Source organism: Rattus norvegicus, chromosome 7 (assembly GCF_021556685.1).
Source record: "Rattus norvegicus strain SHRSP/BbbUtx chromosome 7, alternate assembly SHRSP_T2T, whole genome shotgun sequence".
NCBI lineage: Eukaryota > Metazoa > Chordata > Mammalia > Rodentia > Muridae > Rattus > Rattus norvegicus.
In genome coordinates, this window is record NC_141540.1 from 80,595,604 (window position 1) to 80,615,710 (window position 20,107).

Below are 20,107 nucleotides of genomic sequence, written 5' to 3' on the forward strand. Positions count from 1 at the left end.
CAAACTAATGCCTTTTCCCCCACACTTTTTCTTTCTTTTGCATGACTACATTTAGACTGAACTAGAGAGTTGAGGCAACCATCAATTCGAAGTTAAAGAATAACCTTTAAAACCGCAATCTTTAAAGCGCTCTGGGAGCTCCTGCTTTGGTTGACCCGACATCCAAGGTGCTGTCAGACAAATCAATTCTGTTCAAAAGCAAGTTTTTGAGCATGAACTCTGCCCTGGGCTCATCAGGTCCTAGCAGTGTAAGCTTAATGATCAGGAAAGGTGGGAGTCGCTGTAAAATTAGCTTTAAAATTAAAATTCACTATTGTGTTTTTAAATAAAAACTTGCTGCTTATGGTGTTAAGAGATGGATAATGAGCTTGAAATAGTTTGAGGCCAAAAGTGGAAGGAAGAAGTCACCGGAGGAAAGCGAATGGGCCCTGAAGATGGATAGAAAAGAAGAAAGAGGGTTGGGGATTTAGCTCAGTGCTAGAGAGCTTGCCTAGCAAGCGCAAGGCCCTGGGTTCGATCCCCAGCTCCGAAAAAAAAAAAAAAAAAAAAAAGAAAGAAAAGAAGAAAGAAGCAGACATGTTTACATATGGCAGACCCCAAACACAGCTTCCTCATACTCTAAGCAAAGGACTCATTGTTAACAGAGGCGCTGAGGTCCCACTGGATCACCTTCTCTCTTCGCATCAGCTATCACCTTCGCTGCGGATTTGCTCATCACGTGCACGATGTATAGAGGGCAGTTCACAGCGCTAGCAATGGTGATGGCTCTCAAGGTGGCCTCTGCCTCCACTGCTTCCGGGCGGCACAGCTCGTGCCCCTCGGGGCCCGTTATCCCCAGTGCCAGCATCTTCTTGGCCCCCTAAAAGGCAACAAGAATGTAAAAAAAGAGAACAGGAAGGATTACTAATGATTTTATCGGAAATTAAAGGTTCTGAAAGACTTTCAGGTGTGTCACCTCTAGGTGTGTGGGCAGGGCAGAGTGAAATACGCGGACCGCGTAGATTCACAGTGTCCCCACGTATCTATTCACCATCAGCTTCTTTCAATTGAAACGGTAGGGGAAGAGAGGGGCCAGGGAGAGAGCTCAGTTGGTAAAATGCTTGTTATGCAACCAGGCAGCTCTTGAGTTCAGTCCACAGAACACACCGTGAAAAAGCCAAACAGGATGGACGATGCCCTGGTAATGCTGGGAAGGCAAGACAGGTGGATCCACGGAACCACTGGCCAGCCTGTCGGACTGACTGGTGAACGCCCAGTCAGCCAGACAGACTGTCTCTAAAATAGTGGACTGGCTCCTGAGGAATGCCATTTGAGTTTGTTCTCTGGTCTCTACCGTCTGTGTGTCTGTCTGTCTATCCTAGCCCCGAAAAAGATCAGGAGGTTTCTGTTCATGTTTGAGACTTTAGTATATTATTAATTCAGTGAAACAAAATAGAACAACTCAAGACCCTTGCTGAAGTGACCCACTCAACATATTGTTTAAGGAGTTGCATTTTTATACCAAACCAGTCTCCACTGCCACTCACGATGTTAGTTACATCCATTGAAGAAAGTTCTTCTTTCTTTCTCTCTCTCTCTCTCTCTCTCTCTCTCTCTCTCTCTCTCTCTCTCTGTCTTTCTTTCTTTCTTTCTTTCTTCCTCTCACAAAAGAACTGCAAGTCAAGATTCAGAGGACTGACAGGACCTGCCTGTGTCACACGATGAGGAAGTCACATTTAAACTCTGGCCTGTTTGAGTTTATAGCTCACACCCCCTTCTTGTCTTCCCAGGGCCTCCTGGCTACTGAGCTGCAATCTTACTTTAATGGGAGCTAAGCCTGGGGGAAGAAAAAAAATCAGCTAATATAAAGGTTTAGAGACAGCTCTTTAAATCTTGCAGATGGCACACGCTTTGGGCATTGGTAATGGAGCTAACATGAGAAATAAATATCTTCCCCATTCCTTCAGAGCACACCGGAATTCCCAGTCTCTGAAAAGTGTGAGGCTTTGAAATACTGTCCTCTGCACCGCTCACATCCTCAGTTCACAGCTATGGCCACACATCAGCATTCTGTACCAGCAGCCTGAGTCTCAGAAAACAATCCCGTGCTGAGGGACACGTACAGGAAATGATTTACAGTCTGGGAAGTCTGCTCAGGAGTTAACAGCGCCGGCTGCTCTTCCAGAGGCCCTGGGTTCAGTTCCCAGCACCCACAAGGCAGCTCACAACTGCCTGCCACTCCAGTCCCAGGGGATCCAACTTCTTCTGGACTCTGTAGGAACGGCATGCACATGGCACAATGCACTTATGCAGGCATATGTGTACACATAAATAATAAAAAATCAATCTAAAAGAAAATAACTCACATTTTTATAACAGCATATTTTCTTTTAAAATTGAATGTATGTAGCTGGTTGGAAAAGAAGAATTCTTCATCCAACCATGTGGAGGCACCGAATAAAATCAAAGGCAGTGGCAAACAAGCCAGCTTGGGTGTTTATGCGGCACAGATAATGAGTGACTTAACTTCTTCCCTTGAGTTGAGTCTACCTTCTAGGGTCTGATGTCTCTGCTTAGATTACAGCCATTTTCCTGTCTATGGAAGGGTTGGGATGGAAGCACTCACCTCTGCAATCAAATCTCCATTCTCGGCATGCACCTGAGCAATGGCCCCTATCTCCTTGCACTGAGAAAAGGCAGCGTACATTTGCTGGTCTTGCACCATGTACAGATCTTTGTAGGCCATAAACATCTTGAAAGAGTTAACGCCTTTATCTTGGGCAAGGGTTTTCATTTCTTCTTTTACCTGGGGGGGGGGGGCAATAGGTACACCAACAAGTCCCTCGTTAATTTAAACGATAACTCGATATTCCTCAAAGATTATATTCAGAAAAGAAATATGCAGCATGGGGTGGCAATTTACCTCAGAAACAAGCAGTTAAGCCCCATGTCACATCCCATTTTACCTGATAAATGGCTGCTACTGTTAATCACGTTCTATTCTTAGGTGGATTTAACCTGAGTGTTAAGAGATGACAAACATGAAAACGTTACTAGCTTTCCCTAAAGAACATCACTTCTATCCTTGAATTCAGAATTTCTCTGCATCTACCTCCCAATTTAAGGAGATTGTTCTAGGAAAAGAAGATGAAGGCACACGGCAGCAACAGTGGCAGCCATCATCAGAGAGGCTTCCTCCTGCAGCAGATGGGAACAAACATAGAGACCCACAGGCAGACATCACACAGAGAGTGAGAGACCTTGAACCGCTCAGCCCCAAATGGGGTGTCTCCATCAATTCCCTCCTCTCAGAGCTTATCAAACCCAGCAGGACAGGAGGAGGACAGAGTGTAGGAGACAGTGGAGGGGGAGGACTCCAAGAGAATAAGGCTCTCCAAATCACCATGAGCAAAGCTCATATGAACTCACAGAGACTGAAGCCACAAGCACAGGCCTGCACAGGTCTGCGCCAGGTCCTCTGTGAATACATTATGGCCTCCAGTTTAGTGTTTTCATGAGAGTGCACAGTGTGCAAACGAGTGGGTCTCTGATCCTTGTGCCTTCTCTTGGGCTCTTTTCCTGATGTTGGTTTGTCTTGTCCAACTTTAGTGTGATAGTTTTCTGTTTTATCTTATTATATTTTATTATTATCTTTTAGAAGCCTGTTCTTTTCTAATAAAGGACAGAAGGGGAGTGGATCTGGACAGAAGGGGAAGTGGGGAGGAACTTGGAGGAGTAGAGGGTGGAGAAGCCATAAGCAGAATATATTATGTGAAGGGGAAATTTGTTTTCAATAAAAGAGATGGGAAAAGACTACAAAAAACTTCATAAAAGTTTTCATAAAAGAGGGGAAACATTGTAACAAACTGTCTTATGTTCCCTAACCCTTGTGGTAAAGTCTTAAGCCCTTACTTAGAAGCAGGCTTACTACAGATGTGATTGGCTGTAATGATGTCATTGGTGTACATTCTAGCCCCTCATGATTGGTTGTCTTCAAAAAGGGGAACCCAAGACGCAGGGATGTACAAGCGATGTGCGCAGGCGTTAGAATGATCCTTCTGAAAGGCAAGGGTCACAGAAGATTGCCACAGAGAGCTAGGAGCTTCTAAAACCATGGGATAGCCCTTTGGACAAAGCAATCATGTAGATTCCTTGGCCTTGGAACCTTCAGGACTGACACTGTTTCCACTGTTGTAGTCTTTACTGAGCTCTGGGTTATAGTAACACAATAACCTGTATTTGTGGATCTAATTGTTAAAGTATGAAAAGGACTGGGAAAAAGCTAACATTGTTGTCTCTGCTGTTTTGCAAAACAAGATGGGGGAATGGATGGGGAAGGAAAAAGGAAGAAGGAAGGGAAGGAAAGGAGGAAGAAGGAAAGAGAAAGGAAGAAAAAGAGGTAAGAGAGGATGGAAGAAAGGAAGGGCTTGCCTTTAAAGATATAAATCAGAGCAAACTCATCATTTAAATATCATTGTGGGAGAAAAATCAATTTGGGCAACGGACTATAACCTTTGGAATGATGTCTGCTGGGTACTTGTTACGGACTGATCCCTGGTTTTATATCCACGTGATGCCTGAAACAAGTTTTGGAAGGGATGCTGGTGTATAAACTACTCAAATAGTATCATGATGGACCACCCTCCCCGTCCCCTAACATTTCTGAATGAAATCCAATATGAAGAGATGAGTTAGGACTTAAATCCCAAGGAGAATTGCTCTCTCTCTCTCTCTCTCTCTCTCTCTCTCTCTCTCTCACACACACACACACACACACACACACACACACACACACACACAAACACGCACGCACGCACAATTTCAGGAGAAAATCAACATTTTATTGGCTCTCAAAAGCATCTTCTCTATCTGAATCTCACCATTTTCTTCATGACCTAAATAATTGGTGGCATGGCGAGTGTTTTGAGTCTCCCATAAATGAGTCTCAGTGGAAGCAGCTGTGAGGTGTTGGGAGCGCCCATGTCACAGCTGGACCCAGTTGGGAGAGCCCTTGGAACAGATCCTAGCTTGTCTCCTCCTGTCAGGACTTCGGATTGGAAGGGATTTTAGAATTTCTTTGATGTTTTCCTCATAAATTAAAATTTTCTAATATGGTTTAAAATTTAGGCAAGTTGATATTGAGAATAAGAGGGAGAGGTACTGTGGAAATCGGAGGAAACGCTGACAATTCCTGAATTAAATGCAGGACGATGCTACTGTGAACAGCATAATGGAAATCCATCGTGTGCTTTATCTGGTGTTTTTACATTTAGTGTTTTTAACTCAGAAGAATGTGCAACGAAGGCTTGTCCTCCCAGCCCCCAGTCACCCCCGAGACAGGGACACCACCGTGGTGTTTGCTGTTTGACATGGTCATTTTCTTGCTCTCCTACAGAGCAAAGGACAAGGGGACTAAATGGCACACCCTGGGATCCAGTTGCCTTACCTTGTCACTCCACCATGTCACTGCCACGTGCAGGCTATAGTCACAGCAGACTTTGGGGTCTGCCCAGTTGCGCCAGGTCTCAAAGGCTTCAATGAGGGAGCTGCCTTTCTGAGGAATCGCAAAATCAATGATCATGGTGGTGCCTCCTGCCAAAGCAGCCTGCAATCACAGGAGGGTTTGGTCAATCAATCATCTGTCCCTGGTTAGGTCAGAGGTCGTGCTGTGAACACTGTACCTCTGTCAGCCCCTAGGCGGATCTGATGGACCCAGGGAATGTTGAAGATGCTGCCTTTTAAAAGACCTGAAAGGCATGAATAGACTCCCCTAGAAACTAAAGTTTGAAGTCTTAAAATGCTTGGAGCTGCTTCTGAAAAAGAAAGCATGACTATAAAGAAAACCTGAAGTGGGTGGATGTGCTGGCCATTCCCAGTTGTCACCATGTCTATGTCTGGAATGAACTACAATCCAGAAATGGAGGGCACACCTGTGATCCAGATCCTATGGGGTCACGTCTTCTGCTGGAGGCCTACATGAGGACAATGGAGGAAGGAGGCTTCTCCTTCTGCTTGCACTTACTGCCAGCACATCTAGAGGAACCTACTTCTTCAGGATTCCAGCTTACACAGAAAACCAGGTGAAACACTCAGCTTCATGGGACTGAGCGACTGCTAGACTCTTGGACTTCCCATCCACAGCTGCCCACTGTCGGGTTAGTTGGACTGCAGACTGTGAATCATCCTAATAAATTCCCTTAAATATAAAGACATTTCATAGTTCTGTGACTCTAGAGAACACTGATTGACACAGTGGTTGTGCTGGTTTATGCCTGCAGTCCCAATACTTGGGTGGCTGAAGCAGAAAGGTTGTTGTGAGTGGGTGTCCAGCCTGGGCTACAGAGTGAGTCAATTCCTCAAGAAACCCTCAGGTGGGAAAAGGAGAAAAAATACAAACCATTTTTAAGAACAAAAACAAACAAACAAATCCCAAACTATCCAGGCTATTTTAAAGTCCCACTTCCTTGGGATCTGTTTTAGGGAATTTACATTGCCGGTAGCTCTGTGATCCACCCAGAGAATCCTGGGAAACTTAGAGCACTAACTAATGTCTCTGCACCCTGGGATTGCTGACAACACTTTCGTCTTTTTTCGTCTTCCTTTGATTTACATCCCTGGTCACCGCCTATTCCCTCTACTCTGGTTTTAGCTCAGAACCTTTTCATCTCTAGCTGATTCCTAGCTGGGTTTTTTTTCTCTCCTGTTCTGCCCCAAGCATCAACCCACAGACCCTCAGTACAGAGGGCATTTCGAACAGAGCCACTTGGCTCCCCACGTTAAGGATAGAGGAGGAACATCCTACAAGGGGGAGTGCTCTGGTATCAGTAGCACAGTAGAGAATGTTATCGTTGACTGTTCTGCTGTGTGTGCTTCATAACTAAAAGAGAAGACTTGCAGTGTCCTCGAAGCAAAGAGATGCTAAATGTCTGAGGCAACAAATATGCTAATTGCCCAGTTTTGATCACTACACAATGTTTATACAGGTAAAACACTATTCTGTGCCAACTGAAAACGTTGGAAAGTGAATGCTTCGTGTTGCCTCTGGGATGAAGTTTAATCTTCATAAACTTGGTCTCTGAGTTCCTGCATCCTCCCTCAACCCTCCACAGACCTGGTGGCATATTACGCTACATTACAAGTAATTTAAAAACTATTACAAAAACAAATGCCTTTGGCTCATTATTTAAATTGATTTAATTTAAACGAAAATCACAAGGTGGTTAATGCATTTTTAATTGCTGTACTCAAACAATGTAGGTGAAGAAAACAAACAGAATCATGGAAGAGAGGTGGCCCGGTAGTTTACAGCAGGACTCTGGGGGCTTACTGGCTTTTTAGCACAGTGTTCAGATTCTACACCTAGCCAGGTCTCCTGAGCAGTTTCTTAACTCCTGTATTCTTTGATTCCTCATCCAAGAAGTGAGGCTAATACCTGCATCTGGCCCCTCAGTGAGCAAGAAGGGCTATCCTTGGACAAGGTGTGAAAAGTACTTCTTCACAGTCTCCTCTGAGACCTGTGCTCTAACCCATCATGAGCCTTGGTGCCATTTGCTTATAGTTATGAATGGTTCTACTTTTCTCACACCCATCACGTCTCATTTCTTGAGATGTGGCTTCCTAGTAATCCAGGAGGGACAGTGTCTTTCCAGCTTCACTCCTGCCCACGTTGTGCCCGGGTGCAGCCACCGATTTCAGGGCCTGGGATGTTGGCTCTGTTTTCCCCTCTCCCTCTCTCTCTCTCACTTTAGGATATATTTTTACTCTTCCTTAAGTCACTTGGTGTCTCTCCAGTTCTCTCTACTTTTATCTGCCTTACTTTTTTACATAAGATTCAACACTTTGTTACCACCTTTAAATATATTGTCCTTATTCATGAAGAAAAGACATATTTGTGTTTCCTAAGACACTCCTCTAAGAATTGACAAGACTTGGAAAAATAGAATTCAGGGTTTGTATTTTTATTTGAATAGAGATTAATCCTGTCACCTTGTTCCTTCTTTAAGTGCCTTTCCAATACACAAGGAGTACCTCAGGAGTGGGTTTGTTTCTTTTTCTAGTAGAAAACTGTTAAAGTGTTAGAAAAAATTTTATAGTTCTACAGATTTAGAAAGTCCAACAACATGTAGTATGTAGAAATTAGATACATGGTCTCTCAGAACATGAGAATTGGTGCCATCTCACCTGGTGGATGAAAAAAAGAACTGTGTTCAATTCCTTTATATTGGGCACCCTAGTCATTGTCCATATTGAAGGCAAAGCCTCCTGTGTATACCTCTAGATTACTCACATATGCAAATGTTCTGTAAATAACTGTTATTCTGTATTGTCTAGGAAAGAATGACAAGAAGTATGTCAAAACGTGTTCACCATAAATTGATTAAAAATTATTGTCGGGATGTATACAGTAGGTCACAGAGGACGAGCTGTCTGCTCCTGGTAAGAGGGTAGAATGATGCAGAGGACTTGGAAACCAGTCCAGAGTTTCTTAGAAAGTTAAACAGATGAAGCACAACCCAGGGGTCTACTCTTCGGTACATACTCAAGATCAGTGCAAGCATGTCTACCCCAAGACTTGGGTGCCAAGATTCTAGTCAGCATTTGCTACTGTGATCAAGAAGTAGAAACTGCCTGTTGGCTGACAAATACACAGTAGTGGGGCAGCATTCAGCCTTCAAGAGGAATGGAATTGTCACTCCTGCCTCGGCACAGACGAACCTTAGAAAACATGATGCCCAATGAGAGGAGCCAGTCATGAAAGGGCACACACGGCACAACTTACAGAAAACGTTCCGGAGAGGAAAATCCATGGGGGCAGAATGTAGAGTGGGGATTAACTAGCGCTGAAGGAGATGTCACAAGAGGAGGATGGTGCATCAGATGCAGTTTGGCAGGAGGAGAGACAAGGGTGAATGGAACGCTCTAACACTGTGGTGATGTCTCCATGGTCTGTCAATAGTTCAGAAACTATGGAACTGTACAGTTACATAGCCAAGTTCCATTACATGTGACTTGTGTCCTGATTAAAATGTTATAAATTCACCATACGTAGCCATTACATGGAACAGGGGAGCCTGGAAGGGCCATGATATTGACCATCATGATACATAATCATGAGTTCTTTCTTCTTCCCACAGGATGTGGATGCTTAGAGCCATGCTCTCAACCTTCCTCATGCTGCAATGCTTTAACACATTTCCTCATGTCGTGGGGACCCCCAACCACAAAATTATTTTCATTGCTACTTCATAACTAACTTTGCTACTGTTATGAATTATAATGTGAATATTTTTGGAGATAGAAGGTTGCCAAAGGGGTCGTGGCCCACAGGTTGAGAACCACCAGTCCAGAGGGAGTGCCTAAAACACAAGTAAGTAATTGTAACACAATATGCTGGGACAACAGGCAGAAGATCCATTTCTACCCTCATAGTATTATAGAAAATGCTGCATTTGAGGAAATCTTACTAAATTGCATGATAAGAGAAAATGCTACTAAGAATTCAGAAAGAGACAGAGAGACAGAGAGAGACAGAGATACAAATCAGTGATCAGAGGGAGTTTGGATTTAAATTAAAAGTAGGGTGTACATGTGGCAACTGTCAACAATGAGGATAATATCTAATACAGCACATGCATGCCATGTGCACACAACTAACTCACCTGAGTCTTGCACCTGATAATCATCTCCACAGCTCCTCGGTGTTGATAGCCATGGCACCGAGTAGAGGAGATGGGGCAGAGAACACTCATTAGAATACTTGGCAGAAGCAGGCTAGGGACAGAGCCACTGTGCTCCAGAACCTGTGTTCCTGGGGAAAATGAATAGTGACAAGGGAGGCTCTGAGGGAGAAGGCACCTAGGAGAGACATCCGAAGCCCAGCAAGGTGTGGTAAAGCACAGAATCGAGGCCATCCAGGACCATATGAAATGTCACTGCCCAGAGGAGGAAGGCAGGACAATGATTGTTTGTAGGGTAAAAGGAAGCCAGTGGGACTTGACTGGGGACTTTTAGAATATCATCAGCATTGGCAGAGGAGAAGAGCCATCGGGCTTTAAAGAAACGTGAGTTCAGGGTTGGAGCACCCTGAATGTGAACTGCTTGGGTATCATTCAATGATATCGACACTCATGCTGCTGATGAACCATGAGCAGGAGAAAGAAGGGGAAGCCATCCTGTAGCAGATACTCAAGAGGCTCTGAGAGAGACAAGCAGGATTCAAGAAGAGAGGTCAAGGTAGCTTTCTACAAACACCAACAGAATGAATGGCGGCCCCAGCCAGGACGAATGTCTTTCTTCACTGGGGATTCCACAAATGTAGTCGCTGGTGTGATTAGAGGTCAGCTCATGTTTCCTTTAGTGAAACATTGTTTTCAATGTCTGCTAAATTTTCTATTAAAGCCTAGCCTTCTTAAAAATATTTCACACTTATATGGCACAAAGGCAAATAGGTTTATTACATGTAATTCATAATTAGAGCTTTGGGTGGTGTCCTAGAAGACAGAAGGGCCACCACTCTTGTAAAACTAAAGCAGGTCCCAATTTCTGGGGCCAATGTTACATCTTCTAATTAACTAGAAGCAGGAAAGAGAACAGAGAGGGGCAATCTCTTTTGTTTCTTTCCCATTCTGTTTCTCCTCCACTCTTTGCCTCCTCCCACAAGACTGGATACTCTAGTGAGGGGTGAGCACAGTCTATTGCCTCAAAACCATTGGTTTTTTTTTTTAACTCCTGATTGAGGGTTCTTTCATTTGTTAGTTAGCCAAACAAAATGCTTTAACCTTTTCTAGTCTTGGCTCATAAATCAACTCTCCAGCTCCTAAATTCTTTGATTGGTTTCCCTGGAAAACCTACCAGTTTATCCCCTCTTTTGGGGACAAAGGAAGCTACTGTGACTCCAGTTTAAGCACAATAGAGTTTACTTAGAGATACCCCCACAGTGGGTCATAATGTCCTATCATTGAGTTCTTATTAAGGAACACATTAAATTGTAAACCATTACTGAACAGTCCCCAAAGTATATTCTTCTTATTTTCCATATCTAAGCTCATCCTGAAAAGTCTGACCACAGAATCCAAATAAAGCAAAAAACCACCTAACAGTACAGTTAAAAGCTCTGGACTGAACTGGTAACTTCCTGGCAGTCACTAAGATGTAAACAGTTGAATGGAAACAAGTTGAACATAAGTATAAGTATAATTTATACTTGGGGTTTGGAAGGCATCCCACGCTGCTTGCCTTCCAAAAGACATGAGTTAAAACACTGAGGACTCAATTTATCCAGTTTTGCACGAGACTCTCAAGCGTCCCACTTGAGACCTTCTACTTTCTTCCTGAAATTCTTATACCCAGTCCCTATACATAATTCTTTGAGGCCACCTCCGATCGACCGCAGGAGTCCCTCCACCTTCTGCAGTGTCACCTTCTGTGCTCTGTGTCACTTTTTAAAGCCTAATTAAATAAACAAGAGTGGGGAGAAAAAGAAGAAGCAAGAGGGGAAAGGAAAGAGGAAAGAGAAAAGCACACGGACTATGGGGGTTTGAACTCTTTTCCCTGGGAGTGTTCAAGACAACACTCAGCTGAGAGGTAGGGGCCACAGGGCATACATGCACCTCTGAGATGTGGGCCTTCCCGTGTTTCTCTGACTTTCCTCCACTCTTAGATGAAAGATCAGCTTTATACAGCTCCAAAGGTCCTGGTGGATCTCACCTCACCTGATCGATCACTCGGCTTTCTGCTGTTGTCTTGCCAACCTCTCCAGGCCTCTCTAACAGTGCTGTCCTTTCTTCTCTAGGGCTTAGCCTCTCAGAGAGGGATGCTACTCATTTTCTTCCTTCCCTTGACCCCTTCTCTAACCAGTGATTGATTCTCAACCTTGGTCACACAATAGAGTCCTCCAGGGAAGCTTGCCCTTATCCCTTGGTTTTACTGATGTTGCTCCATTTTTGTATGCCCTGTGCCCATTACAGTACTTGGCTCATACATGTATTCCAAGTGTTTACGACAGAGAAAAGGGAGGGGGCCCAAGGCGCTCAAAAGTTTTGAGACGGAGGGATGACCATTGACTTTTCCATTCACAAATTGAAAAAGTTATGCATTTCAGATATTATCAGAAAATGCCATTTTCCCAGAATTATGGCTGGCCCTACTCCTAGATCCTTCCAGGTAAAGGTGGAAAGTAGACTCTGGGCATATCTGAAAGTTCAATGTATAAAATTCATCAGATCAGTGTGCACCTGGGCTCTAAGGACGGAAGCCATGTTATTGTCTGTTTCCCCTTCCCCGCCTTGGTTGCCTCCTAGAACTTGAAGGTGAGACCTTATTGCTCAAGACATCTCCCACTTTGAATACAGGACTTGGTGGAATCAAGCGGAAACTGACCTGGAAGCCTCCTCCTTGAGAACCGTCTCTTAATAGTATCAGAGGGATGGGCAATTGGGAGTCCCACCCAGGTATAAACAAATGAACATCAACGATGACCCTCACCTGCACACGCAAGATGCCCACCATCACGCGGCAGTGGGGCTTTTATCTTGGGTGGAGGGTACCAATATCTATTTCATTAGATGTAAGACCTTCCCCACAGGAGGAAATTCATGCCTAGTTCTGTAAGCCAACTAACTACTCATGGCTAGACAGAAAAATCTACTACTGCCATTTTCCTAAGCCAATATAACTTCTAAATATATTTGAAGAAATTGTTAATATTAGTTGGCTATTAGGTATCCAAAACATGCCATTGAACCATAAAAATTATTTTGAGCTAAGGACATTTAAGGATAGGGATTTTCTGTTCTCTCACCCCTGCCATCAAACAGAGCCACTATAAAGAACCTAATTATTATAAATACCCATCCCAAGATTTTACTTCCAGGGATAGATGGCTCATCGTTGGGGTCTAGATGCTCAAATAGACATCATGGCCAAGTCGTCATTTCCCTCATCTGTTTCTCTACAGTCCCTGTGTCTTTCCTAAGACTCATTTTGTTTCCCATGTGTGTATCCAACCTTTATTCTGAAGTCATCTGTACTTGTCAGTCCCTCTCCTTGCCCCCTCCCCACTGTCCCTTCCCTGCTTTCTCTTCAGATGAGATATAAGCACCAAGCTCTAAACAGTTACTGGAAGCACACTTCTCCACAAATCTCCACCTACATGCATGAATTTATTTTTTAAACAAAAATCTGTCCTCTCTGGCAAAGCTAACTTTTGCCATTTCAATTTTCACGTTCTCAGTCACGAGCCAAGATGGTTTAGGAGGGCTTCCCTTGAGTTCGACCAGCTTTGTTGAACATTGAGCATACTTCAGTCAGACAAATGAGGGAGAAATCTGGACTTAATTAAAAAATATGGAGTGTTTGAGTCCAAACAGCAAAAGGGAGGTAAGTCCTGGATTTAGAGGGGTCCTAACACACAGCACCTCCCAAGAGACCAAAGCCCTATTTAACATCAGAGTTCCAAACTCATCTTTCAGATGCTCTTTCTTCTCCTTTTGGGTAGTCTAAAAGCTAGCTTTATGATCATTAAACACCTTTTTTTTTTTAAAAGCATGCAGTTACAAATTCTCAGTGCTAGAACAACCACACATTAGCACAGTATGAAGACATAGGCTGCCTAGGCCAGGATGTCGTGAAATGTGGGCTATAAAGGAGCCCAAACAACAAGCCACCTGAACATACGGACCTCCTTTAAAATGGCTAACATTTGTGTATCCTGGCTTGGAGTTCTGGGATTAACTTCCTAGCCAACTAGCAAGCATGAACAATGATTGACCTGTCTGGCTAGCTGCCACAGCTTAGAAGGTGGGCACGTTTGGTTTGCTCTGACTTTGAAGTGCTTCTGGAACACACAGTTGTGACATCTGAAGATTGGTGGACATACACCTTGCTACCCAAGAGACATAGAAGTTACAAAGATTGAGACAGGCTGAACAGGAATGATAGGCCACAAAGCTGTATACACTGTGACATTTAATGACACAGGCAAGCACGCAAGGAACATGGCTAACTCTGTAGAAGAAACACATGTTTGTATGTCTCCCTACAAAGAAAAGTATAAATGGATAGGTAGGAAATCTTAAGACTCTAGTTCATCTAAATACTATTTTTCTTTATCCTATTGCATATTTTTATTTTTAAATGCAGCTTATTATACTAATACGTACTGAATGCCCATAAAAGCTCTAACAGAATTGATGGGTTTTATTAACTGAATCATTTGTGAATTATTATTTATTTATTTATATCCAATGTGTTATTTATCCAATGAATGCTGACAACCCCAAGGCAGGAAGTGATGTGCAGAGGTCACTGGGTCAGGCACCCAGCTCTTCAGCTAAGTCTAGTCTGGCAAGCAATAGAAAAGGGGATTTCAAGGTTTCTTCTACAAGGTGAGAAAGCGCTATAAATACAACTGCAAAAAAAATGCTTAATCATATACCTTGGAAGTAATCACTCACATGGCATTTCACCAAGACGGTCCAAAGCAAAGCTTAATTCCTTTCTCTAGACTTGTGAGAACTTTCTGTCCTTTAGAAAAGAAGAGGAAAGAAAGAAGAGACAAAGATAGAAGAAAACAGAAAGGAAGAAAAAAGAAGCATACTGCCCTCCCCCCATTCTTAGGAGGATGGGTCCTCTGCCAGCTGCTTGGTCCGTCATCCTTTAAATGCACGTCCACCCACCCAACCTGGGCCTTTGTCTCACCATAAATACATACATTTTAAAACTTGTAGAACCCGTACATTTTAGCATAGAATGTAGTAAGGATATAATTCTTTGGGGGTTTATTGCGTTCACAATGTCTCCTGAATTTTTTTTTAAATCACATGGTTTTTCTCTGTGGCTACTGAATTCTTGGAAGATCACTTTACGTCTAGTGTAGAGGCACAAAATGAGAGAAGGCTTCCTCAATGCAGAACCGTTTCCATTACTTACACCGGACAGAAAGCTTTTACCTGTAATTAAGTAAATCCATTACAGGCTTTAAACCAATGCCTGACATGAATTAGAGTTACAAAATACATAACCTTTAGTTGACCTGTATTTCATTCTTCAAATTGGGCCCCATCACAATGATCTACTAAGAGCACCACAAACAATTTCCCTTCTATTTGTCAGAGGTTTAAATTGATCATCCTGTGGCTGCAGAAAGCAAGTAGTTTCGCTCTAACCTTTTGGGCCCATCTCCTGAGAGCACAATATATCATATTCACACTGTGACTTTCTGCGTGTGTCCTGTGGCTATAAGTGCATATTTGGACGCCCTATGGATATGATACCTGCGGCAGGTATTCAGTTTGGTCACTGTAACTGCCACAGTGTGGGGATGGTAAATGGCAGAGCGACTGTATTTCCTGAGGATATCTTGTGCTTTGTTCTTGAGAATTCCATCTCACATTAGCACATAAGTTACCCAACTCTCTCATCCATCATTGGTCACTCTGATAGATCAGAACGCTGGATGTTTGCCCCAAAAGCACAGAGCCTGCTAGAGTGTGAGCTCTGGGGAGGGAGTCGTGCTGTGCTAAACTTGGAAAGCTGTTAACTCGGACATTTCCTAGGTGTGCCCCTTGGGCAGGTAAGTTGTAATTCTTTTTTCAGTTGTTGAAAACGGAGATGGGGGCACCCACTATTGTAAGGAACAATGCATATTTAGCCCAGTTGGTGTACAACATGCTTTCTGTGGGAGAACTGTCAGTTAACAGCAGTAAAATGGTGTTTCTCTAGGCCTTGAAATATGTAATATATTCATTCTCTATGAAGGTTCTCTTTATCCCTACTTTCACAAACCAAGGGCTCACCAACACTGTCTGGAGATGTGTTGTGAAGACAACGGAAGAAGACTCAGGCCACTGAGCAAGTGTTTGCATGGCTCTGGCCTTCCTCGTCCTGTTCCCTTATGGAGTCTCTTCTCTGGGCTTTTCTGAAGTGTATCTTGGGATGTGTTTTGAAGACAAGCACCAGCAATCCCACACCACTGCGAGAACTCTTCAGTAGGTGGCAGGCACTGTGTTTACAAAGCCTGTGACCCTATTCTCTCTGCTCATACCATTTCCCACTCGTCACACTTGGCTCATTAAGAGCACGCTTTGTTTTACATTTTGACAATCTTTAAAAATAGAAATACCCAAAGAGTCCGCTGGTGGCTAGGTTCCTTCTTATGCTGGCTGCGCTCTGTCACATGCTTCAAGGAGATACCTTCTCAGGGAGGAGCTATAAATCTCTCCTTGCTGTAAAAGTTTCAGAACGCCTAAGAAGAGAAAGGACCAGCGGCCTGGACCTCGGGACACACAGGGCTAATTCCTCACCATCCAAACTCCTCTCCATGGCGCCTTTATCCTAAACTCTGACCAGATTAAAGGAAAGGAAAGTTACTGCTAGGCCTTCAAGAGGATGCTGAAGTGAGTTTGGCAGACAGGACTGGTGGTCTCCACTCTGCAAATGGGGTTCCTCAAAGTCATGCCCTGACATTAGCAATCTATTGTCAATGATAGGTCTGCAGTGACAGAAGCGGCCCACACTGTAAATGATAACAGCTTCATATACAGGCTTACATCTCCACAGTCATACAGACATATGTCCAAAATGATGTCAAGAATCTACAGTATACAAAATTAAGAAGCATGAGGGAATAGACTGAAATATTAGCAGTGTGGAGAGGGTGCTTGGAAATTTTGTTTACTACCTATCTATTATTATTCAAGTTATCTACAATCGTAAATTGTTCCAATCACCGACAGACTCATTCCAAATTTAAAAGTGTTCTGTTCATGCTCATGGCATTTTGAGAAAAGATATATATTCACAATACAGTACTCTAGTTTTGAAAGGAGACAAGAGTTTGTCCTGCAGAAGATACTCATTAACACGATGATAGACACTGGTAATGAGTAACCAGGAGGAAGCATTCCAAATGTTGCATTAGCCAGCGTGTCCTGGACCCTTCTCTCTGGGTCAAATCTGCCTGCCTTTCTCCTTTCTGTTAACTGTTCTGTGTGGTTGTGGAGGACTAGGGCAGTTGGCTGGGGCAGGTGTGAGGAGGGTGGAGTGGTTGGAACCAGGTTAATAAATGAAATAAAGAACGTGTGGGCTGCTCTGAGAGCCTGCTGGTCAGTACCAGGCCTCCCTCTGCGGCTGGACACATTCAGACACAATCCTGACAGGGATCCAGTGAAGAACCTTGTCCTCGAGGAAAGACCCTTTGGAAGAAGCCTCTTCTCTCAAGGGAGCTTAGAGGCAAGACTTAAAAATGGTGTGGATTTGGCCTCTTCAGCCTAGGCACGGAGGATGCCCTTTTAGGTCCCATAAAACTACCTTGACAATCCTGTGGTGGCGTCTGAAGCACCAAGGAAACCTTTACCACACCCTTCATTTGTGTGAGCTTCTGGTCTGCCTTTAGATAACGACCAGGAGATCCTCTCCCAGGCTCCAGATCTGACTGCTTCCTGCACATCACTAAGAGCAGGCAGGTGCTGTTGCCTGGAGCAAGCAGGTAGCAAAGGGGGTTGATGAGGTCACCTTGGTGTGAGTGAAGGCTGGAAGAGAACTCCTAGAAGGCGGTATCGTCACAATTCTGGTCAGGCTATCTTACTTCTACAGGGTTGGGCTCTAGTGCACTCTGTCGGTTTCCACGCATCCAGGCCTACCTAGTCCTAGCAGTGTCCTCTAGGTGAATGGAATTTTCACTTCTTGGCTGGAGTGGAGAACTGGGAGAAAAGGCTGTGAAGGCCAGTTTGAAAAACAAACAAGTCAACAGTATAGACAACAGAGCAGCTTTGTAAAGCGGCTTTGCAAACACCCGTGGATTATCATGACAAAGGAGAATTACTGATGCCACCCTGTGGTGCCTAGAGAAAAGAGCGCAAGGGAAGAGATAGCCTCTAGCGGGCCAAATAATCCAAAGGGAAGAGTAGAGGGGCCATAGTCTGGGCTAGCACCACAGAGCACAGCACACAGTATCTTCACCCCACATGGGAGTCCTTTTGTGCCCACAGCTAGTTCAGTGTCTCACTCCACCCCAGTCTCTAGTACCTCACTGGAGCAGACGAGGTAGAGCCGCTAGAGACCCCAGATTATAGGCCTGTGGGTTGGGTACCTTGGTGCCCTGGTGGAAGTCGTCGACTGACTGCGAGCCCATGAACGGGAACTGCATGTGCGTGTGTGTGTCGATGCCTCCCGGCAGGACGAGCTTGCCCGCTGCATCTAGGATCCGCAGCCCCCGGGATGTGTCCCCGGGAGGCAGCAAGTCCCGTCCCAGCGCCCGCACCACGTCGTCCTCCACTAGCACGTCGGCCACCTGTGAGAAGTCATCATTGACCACGCGACCCCCGCGGATGAGAAGTCGTTCTTGTGGTGCCATGGCTGGAGGAGCTGGGGACTACGAACAGAGTTGGTTTTTCTTTGAGTTCTCCACAAACTGTGCCAAACTCCCTCTCCCGCTGGGTTGAAGGCCGGCAGATCCCTGGTGGCGGATGGGGTACAAGGGTTTAAGTGCAGGACACAGGTGTGGCTCCACCCCAGGGGAGGGCTGGCCTGCAGCAGGCCGGGACAAAACCTTGAGCACAGCCACTAGTATCCAGTTACAGTGAATCGGGGTGTCCGATGAGTTTATGAATCAATGGAGAAGAGGTCTTGGAGTTTGAAAACTGCAGCCCTAGGAAGGATATTTTAGTGAAAGAAAGAAATTCACTTGGTTTCTTGTGAACAATGTCTACACCAAAAGACAGAAGGAACCTGCATAGTCCACAGCACCAGCAGCAATAACACCTCAAAACAACACACACTTGATCTGGCTTCCCCTTTACAAGTCAAGAACAAACCACCGCAGTCTCTGTGATTGGCAGGCTGTGCTGGCATTTTTGGGATTCTGATCTCCAGATGGATAAGCAAAGGAGAAGACAGGCTAAGCAGAGGCAGGCTCTTACAGCGGAAGCTGACAGACAGAAGACCTGAGTTCATCAAGGCAGGAGTAATGGCTAATCTTCATTCTCAATTTGATGTGATCTAGCATCACCTGAGAGATGAACCTCTGAGCATGCTTGTGTCAAATTTCCTGAAGCATCAGAGGATCCACACCTCAAAATGATTAAAAATTAGAATGCACCGATAATAGAAAGCCCCATAGATTTGGCTGTCAAGCCAGGAAGAAAACCACTAAAACCTCAGGAAGGTTATATAATTATTGTCAAGGGACCTTTGTGCAACCGTGAAAGGGGTAATTATATACACAATGAAACTCCTATGAGCTGTGCAAGTCAACACCACCCAGAGAGTGAGATTGAATGTCCCTGCTGCCACTAGGGTTCTCTCTGAAACTGTCCAGACGAGCGATTTCAAAGGTTTCTTTATCTTGGACACTTTATATAATGACACAACACAAAACAAACTTCCCACATTTAATTAACTCAAAGTTTTATCAGAAGAGGGGCTTTCGGGGTATCTGGGAGGAGGGGGGAAATGGCTCATTGAGGTTCACAGACAATAATAGAGCAGAAAAGAGGGCAAGCTTTAAGTAAAGTGCTGGCTACTAGACAAGGAAGACTGTCCCCTGGTGGAACCACTGTCCCCACTCAGCACTTTCAGGTCAGGAGCCTGAAGAAACACGCTCACTGCGGGAGCTTGGCCTCCAAATGCTATCGTTTGTGTTTCTGTGGACACTCTAGGTCCCTGGCCCTGTGAAGGGAAAGAATGTTCTAGTCTGTTGATGAGCTTCTACCTGGGTGGGTGAGGGATGTGGAGTATGGAGGCACAGGAAGAACTGAGGGGTGGAAGGAAAACAAACAAGAACTTGGGATTGAAGCCAAACTCTGCCTCTGGTACGGACTCTACACAGCTTGGGCAGGATACTCCAAAGGCTCATCCAACCCCATGTGAAGAGCTGGGCTGGCAGAAGTTTATAAGCTCAGCCTTCTTTGATTTCTTTTTTACATCTTAATAGTCTTGAAAGAGAGGCTTCTGGTGTGTTTCTAGAATTAAACTCTCCTGAAGTCTGGAGCCGTGCGCTGGAGCCTAGATAGGATTTGTTTTCTAGACTCTTGACCATTGTATCTCTGGCTCCTCCTCCTGGGTCAAGAAGTTCTTCAGCTTGGGAAGGAGTTGTGTGTAAAGGTGTGTAAAAGTGATGTGTAAGGTTGTG

General features: G+C 44.5%; 1 protein-coding gene across 2 annotated transcripts in view; it reads right to left on the reverse strand.

Moving 5' to 3' along the window:
• Positions 1 to 18,855, reverse strand: part of Dpys (dihydropyrimidinase) — a 78,505-nt gene extending 59,650 nt beyond the window's left edge. Inside the window, exons 1-4 of one of the 2 annotated variants that reach the window (XM_087558939.1) lie at positions 18,068 to 18,855; positions 5,426 to 5,584; positions 2,606 to 2,785; positions 670 to 859 (exon numbers count right to left, since the gene is read on the reverse strand). In XM_087558939.1, the coding sequence (XP_087415065.1) occupies positions 670 to 859; positions 2,606 to 2,785; positions 5,426 to 5,584; positions 18,068 to 18,331 (793 nt within the window). In that variant the 5' untranslated portion in view covers positions 18,332 to 18,855. 2 annotated transcript variants of the gene reach the window in all.
• Between the last annotated feature and the right edge of the window lie 1,252 nt (positions 18,856 to 20,107).